Source organism: Cucumis sativus, chromosome 2, assembly GCF_000004075.3.
Source record: "Cucumis sativus cultivar 9930 chromosome 2, Cucumber_9930_V3, whole genome shotgun sequence".
NCBI classification, from domain to species: Eukaryota; Viridiplantae; Streptophyta; class Magnoliopsida; order Cucurbitales; family Cucurbitaceae; genus Cucumis; species Cucumis sativus.
Window position 1 is genome coordinate 947048 of NC_026656.2, and position 7928 is coordinate 954975.

At 35.1% G+C, this 7928-nt stretch overlaps 1 protein-coding gene across 1 annotated transcript; it reads left to right on the forward strand.

The window, feature by feature from the left end:
• Positions 1–793: 793 nt before the first annotated feature.
• Positions 794–4076, forward strand: LOC101210261 (leucine-rich repeat extensin-like protein 4). Its single transcript, XM_004139380.3, is given in 4 exon segments — positions 794–2525; positions 2528–2679; positions 2682–3149; positions 3152–4076. Coding segments are annotated over 4 exon segments (2304 nt in total). The 5' UTR covers positions 794–1093; the 3' UTR covers positions 3404–4076.
• The last annotated feature ends 3852 nt before the right edge of the window (positions 4077–7928 follow it).

The window sequence follows — 7928 nt, forward strand, 5'->3', positions numbered from 1 at the left end:
ACTTTATGTCTAAAAGAGTTTGTAAATTGCATCCGTCCGATAGAGCACACCCTATCAAACAAATGATAAAAAAAAAAAACAAGACTTGTTTAAATTAAAATTGAAAGTTTAATTTCTCATTTTAAAATTTCAAAATCTAAACACAATTATAGACGTTTTTCAATTGTTTTAACGAGTAATCATTAAACATTTTCTAATATTTAGTTATTAATAAGTTGTTTAAATTAACTTATTATAATCAGGTCAATGAATTTTTGTAGTACAACAATTTCGGAGTGAGGTATCAAACCTTCAACCTTTATAGAGATCGTATCAATATCACTCAACTATGCTCAATTGATGAAAAAACTGAGGGAGTAAAAGTGGTGAATCATAATCCTTATTTGGTTAAAGAAGTTTGTGTGTCCCACTACTAAAATTCATTAATTTTATACCTTATTAAGTCGTTATATTTTGGTATAAAAATTATTCACGCGGTGGACATCGTGAAGAGAGGTGTACTCCTTGTATCAAACACTTTATTAATTACTTCAGTATTGTTTTTAAGTTTGGAAAGGTGTTTAAATAGTTAAAAGTCAAATAAAACAAACCAAATATATGTAAACATACAAATTAGCCGAAACAAAGTAAAATAAAGAAGAAGTTTCAAAGAATTTAAACAAAAAGAAAACGAACAAAAGAAAAATAGAGAGAATAAATTCTAAGAAAGGAAAAAAAAGGAATAATTTTCAAAATAAATAAAAGAAAAAAAAAAGAATCTGGTGGGCTTTGAGCTGTAATATAGCTGGCCCTTTTCTCACGTATTATTTCTTCCTCACACATCTCCAAAATCCCTAGAAAACAAACCCTTCTCTCAATTCTTCTTTATCTCTCTCCGCTCCACTCTCCAAATCCTTCATATCTTTCTCTCTCTCCACACCCACATTTTGAAGCTCAGATCTCAAAGAAAGGATTTGAGCATTTTCCTGCAAAAAAAAAAAAAGAAAAAGAAATCCCCATTCTCCAAAATCTCTCAGGTTTTAGAGAAGAACAAGGAAGAAGAAAGGTGAAAAAGAAAGTGGGATTTTGTGGAATCAGATGTCTCACATATGAGATGAAGAGCGATACCCATTTCAACATTCATCTTTTCTTACATTTTTTCTTCTTCTTTGGCACTTTTCTTTTGTGCCTTTCTTCTTCTTCTTCTGCACTTGAAGAGTTTCGTCAAGCTTCTAGCCATGGAGGACGTGGTCTGACTGATGCTGAAGCTCATTACATCCGTCAACGGCAACTCCTTTACTACAGAGATGAATTTGGTGACCGTGGTGAAGAAGTTGTCGTCGATCCTAAACTTGTTTTTGAAAACGACAGAATTAGAAATGCTTACATAGCATTACAAGCTTGGAAGCAAGCGATTCTGTCTGACCCTTTAAATCTTACTAAGAATTGGGTTGGATCTGATGTTTGTCACTACAAAGGGGTTTTCTGCGCTCCGGCGCCGGATAATTCGTCGATCCGTACAGTCGCCGGAATTGACCTTAACCACGGCGACATTGCCGGGTACTTGCCTGAGGAGCTTGGTCTTCTTGTGGATCTTGCATTGTTTCATATAAACTCCAATCGGTTCTGTGGGACTGTTCCTCACAAGTTCAAGAACTTGAAGTTGTTGTTCGAGTTGGATCTGAGTAACAATCGCTTCGCCGGGAAGTTCCCTCGGGTGGTTCTTGAGTTGCCGGAGCTGAAGTTTTTGGATCTGAGGTTCAACGAGTTCGAAGGGACGGTTCCCAAGGAGCTCTTTGACAAGGATTTGGACGCCATTTTCATCAACCACAATAGATTCCGGTTTGACTTGCCGGAAAATTTCGGTAACTCGCCGGTTTCAGTTATTGTTCTTGCTAATAACAAATTTCATGGGTGTGTGCCGGGGAGCATTGGGAATATGACGAGATTGAATGAGATTATTCTCATGAATAATGGCTTTCGATCATGTTTGCCTTCGGAGATTGGGTTTCTGAAAAATTTGACAGTGTTTGATGTGAGTCACAATGAGTTTTTTGGGAAGTTGCCGGAGACGATCGGTGGAATGGTGAGTTTGGAGCAGCTGAATGTGGCGCATAATTTCTTGTCTGGGAAGATTCCAGACAGTATTTGTAAATTGCCGAATCTGCAGAACTTTACTTACTCTTATAATTTCTTTACGGGAGAAGCGCCGTCGTGCTTGGCATTACCGGACTTTGATGATCGGAGAAACTGTATTCCAGAACGACCGGTTCAACGCTCTGAGAGGCAATGTAAGTCGTTCTTGTCTAAGCCTGTGGATTGCAGTTCTTTTGGATGTCCTTCTTTTGTTGCTCCGTCGCCACCTGTGGTGGTGCCATCGCCGCCACCTGTGGTGGTCCCTTCTCCGCCACCTGTTGTTGTACCAACACCATCGCCACCTGTTTACCCTCCACCGCCACCTAAATCCGAGTCACATCCCATTTACCGACCACTCCCTCCGCCGCCGCCGCCGCCGCCATCCCCATCTCCCCCTCCCCCGCCTGTTTACTCCCTCCTCCACCTCCACCATCCCCACCACCGCCGTCTCCACCTCCACCGTCCCCACCACCGCCAGTTTACTCTCCACCCCCACCTCCACCATCTCCTCCACCGCCTTCTCCACCACCCCCATCACCCCCACCGCCGCCCCCACCAGTTTACTCTCACCCCCACCTCCACCTTCACCGCCCCCGCCATCTCCACCACCACCACCACCTCCGGTTTACTCTCCACCACCACCTCCACCCTCTCCTCCCCCGCCATCTCCTCCCCCACCATCGCCGCCGCCACCGGCACCGGTGTATTGCGTCCGACCATCACCCCCACCTCCACCACCAAACTCTCCCCCACCTCCTCCTCCCTTGTTCTCTCCACCCCCACCTGTTTACTACTACAATTCACCGCCACCTCCCAACTCTCCACCACCCCCACCAATGTACTCTCCTCCACCACCGCCACACTCGCCGCCTCCTCCTCCACATTCACCACCACCACCAATCTATCCTTACTTATCTCCTCCACCTCCTCCACCTGTCTATTCTCCACCTCCCCCTCCACCGGTCTATTCACCGCCTCCCCCACCGCCGTGTATAGAACCACCCCCACCTCCTCCGCCGCCGTGTATAGAATATCATGAACCCCCCCACCACCCTCACCCTCCCCACCTCCGCCCATCCAATACCTTCCTCCGCCGTCTCCTTCACCACCTCCACCCCCAGTTTACCATTCACCTCCTCCGCCGGTCTATTACTCTCCACCACCACCACCATCAGCTTCGCCGCCTCCGCCACCTGTATCCCCACCACCATCACCTGTATACGAAGGCCCATTGCCACCAATCTATGGAGTTTCGTACGCTTCCCCTCCACCTCCACCCTTCTATTGATTCTTTTGAGAAATTTTCCTCCTCTAACCTTACCTCAACTCAACCATAGAAGAAGGAGAAATTTACACCAAATGCCCTCTTTTTATCTTCTTCAATGTATTAAAAGAATTTCCCAATCTCCCTCCATTATTATTTTTTCTCCTTGAGCAATGCTCATCGCTCTTTGAGGAAGAATAATCAAAAAGACTTTTTAAGGATTATATTTATTTCTGCAAGTTAAAAGCGGCCGTGGCCATGTCCATCATGTTCTTCTCTCTTACGAAAACCTCAATTACTTTGTCTAAAGATTTGGAAAAAAACAGCAAAAAAAAAGAAGGCATTTTATTATTACACAGAGTGTAAGGTAAGAGGGAAAGTCTCTTCTTATTTGTTTGAATTGTTATGGATATTTGAATTTGTGAAATAAATGGCAGAGAAGAGTAGAAGAAGTGCAGAGAATGTTTATGTTTCAGCAAAAAAGAAAAAAAAAATTGTATGTATAGGGATGAATTTGAAGAACTATAATTCAGAGCAACAATGGGAAAGCAGTAGTTTCTGCTGCTGCTGCTTTCTGGTTTGTGGTCTTTTTATTTTTTTGTTTTTTTCTTTCTTTATTATACTTTTGTTTTTCAATTTAATAGTATAATCATGAACATTTTACTTGTATCAGATTGTCTGAATTCAGATTATATTATCTTTAATGTTCTTCATACTCTTTCCATCAAACTCTATACCCTTTTGCTCATCCCATCAGCCAATGAATCTGTTTGGATAACCAGAAACTTCAAATTTTCTTGCCTAGAAAATGTTTCATCTTCTCACTATCAAGAAACCATGTTTTTTCTTTTCTTTTTCAATTCAAACTAATTTACACCATCATCATCTCAACTTTTTTTTCATTTATTCCTGTCTATATCAATCTAGAATTCCAAGCTATTCCAGCTTGGAATTTTCTTAGTCTTTCCAAGTCTGACTCCTGTGGATCTTTGGGATGGTAATTGATGTATTGCTTAGATGGGTGTAGTTAGTTGAATTTATTTCATGGTTGAAAATGGTGTGTTTCTTGAATTGGGTTTCCATGTGCAATCCATTTTGTAAGATGGAAAATTTGAATTAAGCCGTTGTTTCTCCACTATATCAGGTCTTTTGGGGGAAATTAGATTTTATTTTGTCATGTTCTTCAAAAGTTTTGAAATTAATTTGGTCCTACACACGAGTCGGCAGCCTAACTTTTTTACACTGAGCAACAAACATTTCAAACACTTTTTTTTAACCCCAAAATATATCATTTTTACTCCCCTTGATTGGTGCAATGTTTGGCTGCTTTTTCAACTTACTCTTTCAGTCCTTGCTTACATTAATATAATATATGTCCAACCTTTTTTTCATAAATACTTCAAAACTAATATTGAAGTTGTTATTATCTACTCTCATTTTCATTCAATTTTAAATGGGTATTTAATAGGGCAATTACATCAAATAACACTTATAAAATTAATGAACACGTGTATTGCAATATATTGTGATACTCTATTAGTGATATTACTTATGCATTTTTCACATTGAATTGTATTTACTAATATTATTTAGATCTAGTTCTATATTTAGTGTGTCTAAAGAGTTAAATGGTGATAATCCTAACTGTAGAAGGGAACAATAAAGTTTAGGGTAATTTTGTCATTCTAAGAATTGGAGAGACTTACCTTACTTTTTAGTGAGAAAAGAGAGTGACGTATACGCCAAATGTCTCCATTTACAAAGCCTAATATGTAGACCCAATTCAATGCTGCCGGCGCCGGTACAGCTAAATCTACAAAATTCACTCGGTAATTTCGTCGAACACCTTCCGAGCAAAAAAAATAAAGCTGTAAAACTCCGGTCACCCGTGCCGGCGCCGGTGTACGATCACTTTATAACTATTGGGCAACCCGATATTCAAACCGGAAAATCGCTGGCAGCGTCCGAAAAATCAACTGAGTTCTGTCGGTAATTTCGTCGAACATCTTCAAAGCACAGCCAAAAAAAAAAAAAAGGAAGAAAAGAAACTAGTTGACTGTAGCATAGTTTAGATTCTGAAACAGGGTATGTGAAAACAAGAGATAATCGTTTTCCATGGGCCTACGGTTTTTCTGCAACTTGAATTGAATTCATGAGAGAGGATCCGACAGATCTGAGAAATTAATTGGTGGTAAGTCCCTCCTTTTGTTTATCTAGTCTTCGGTCTCGTCGTTTTCAATTGACAGACTGAAAAAAAAATTCAATTTCTTTATCGTTTGGTATGCCAAAAGGCAAAAGGCCTACAGTGTTGTAGATTCGTCTGAAGAATTGGTTTCTTTCTTTTTCATTTCTTTTACCCTCCATTTTCGGACCTTCATCAAGCATAAAAGGACGATCCACTTTATGAGAAATTGAAAATTTTTCATTAATTTTCTTTTAATTTTTGAGGGTATGATCAATTCATTTTTACTGCGGGGCCCCACAGGTAACATTTTATTTAAATTATTAAAGTTCCATCTAAGTTAATTTTATAGGTTTGAAACATACTTTTTTAATACTTGGATTTACCCTCAATTCAAAATTTAAAATCTTAGTTGCAATTTAAAATTTTAAAATTAAAAATTAAGTTTAAACGTTTATAATTTACAATGATCCAATTTTCAGGATTGGTAGGTCTAATTTTTTCAAAAATACAAAAAAAGAAAAAAACAATATAAAAACCACTAAAAATACCATTAATCACCATCTTCGAATATATATAATTTATCCATTTTGACCATTTTTGACCATTTTTTTTACAATTATTAGTGGAAGATTGAATTTAACATTTTTAAAAGTTAAAGGGTCCAATTGTTAATTTTAAAAGTTTGAAGGTGTAATTATAATTTTTTTTTTCTTTTACAATGTGTTCACAAATATATTTTACGGCTTTTATGATTTCGAAAATATTTATCTTTTTTACTAATTTAGGATAAGATATCACGATTACAATTTTATAGGTATATTAATATAGATAGACATTTTTTTCAATACAAAATTTAAATTTTGTTTAAATTTATAATAAGTTGTTTTTTATTCTATGAAAAATTTTAAACCTAGTTATTATCATATATATATATATATATATATATATATAACAATTAGGTTTAAAATAATTAACCATATAACAATATTTAAAATTTTTGTAAATATAAAAAATCTATTAAATTTATCGATGATAGAAGTTTATTATTAATAAACCATCACGGATAAACTACGAAAATCTATTAGCGATAGAATTCTATCACTCATAGACATAGTTATATTTACAAAATTTTAAAAATATTATTATATATTTAATTATTATTCTTATAATTACTATATATTATAATTATCTCATTTAAGTAGATTATACTATCATTGTTATTATTTATTATAAAATTGAGAAAACCATCAACTTCAAAAGTTAGAAATTGAAAATTTTCCTCTCCTCCCTCATCCCTGAAAGAAAATTTATTATTTTACTTAGTGAATCCATAAAAAAAATATATTAAATTAGATGGTTGCGATTTGAACTATGATATTTTCAATTTTATTATTTCTTTATCGAATGACATTTTAACCCATGATAGAAGTTTATTACTTAAAAAGACAAAGGCCTACACAGTGTTTACACAGTGTTAAGAAGAACCAACTTTAGATGCTCTATTGCATGATTCACTAATTATAGTAAATTAAATAGATGAGTCATTATAAATAGCAATTCAATCAAAATATATTTTAAAATATAACAAAAGATCAAATTATATATATATAATATATAAATAGTGAAAGATAGACACTTTTAATATTCTATCGTGATTTACGATAGATAAACTGAGATAAAATAGTTTATTGTTTATAATAATTTCCTCTCAAAAAGGGCCTTAGAGCAAAAATACATTTTTTTTTCTCTTTGATGAAAACTTTGCAAAATTACATATTGATTATTCATGTGGGTCAAATAACATAATAGGCATTGATTTATGCCATTATTAATGCTTGGCAACTACTCAATTGTTATATCCATTATTAATCTATAAATATATGTTGTTCATAAACATCATCATTATTGTTGTTCTATGCTACTTCATTTAAACTTCTATTATTTATCAAACTATAACTTGATAATATATGAAAAACAAAACATATATATGCATGAGAGAAGTGATTATTTACTCCATACTCTCTCATTAAAAAACTATATTAACTTTCCCAAACAATATTTGAAAATTGAAAAAATGGGACATGAGAAAGATAATTAATAAGTATATATCAGTATGTACTTTCTTTATTAATGTGATAAAATTACATATTTAATTTCCAAATTGATATTTAATAGTAATACATCATTCAAATTTTGAAGTGTCTAAAATGTTGTGAATTTTCAATTAATTGTTTACAAGATTATGTATTACTCATTATCTATATTTTCACTTTCTAAAATTGCTATACAAAAAGCATAAATATATGAGTTTTAAAAATGTTAGAATATGTGAATGGAGTGTTAGATAGAAAAAAGTTGAGTTTT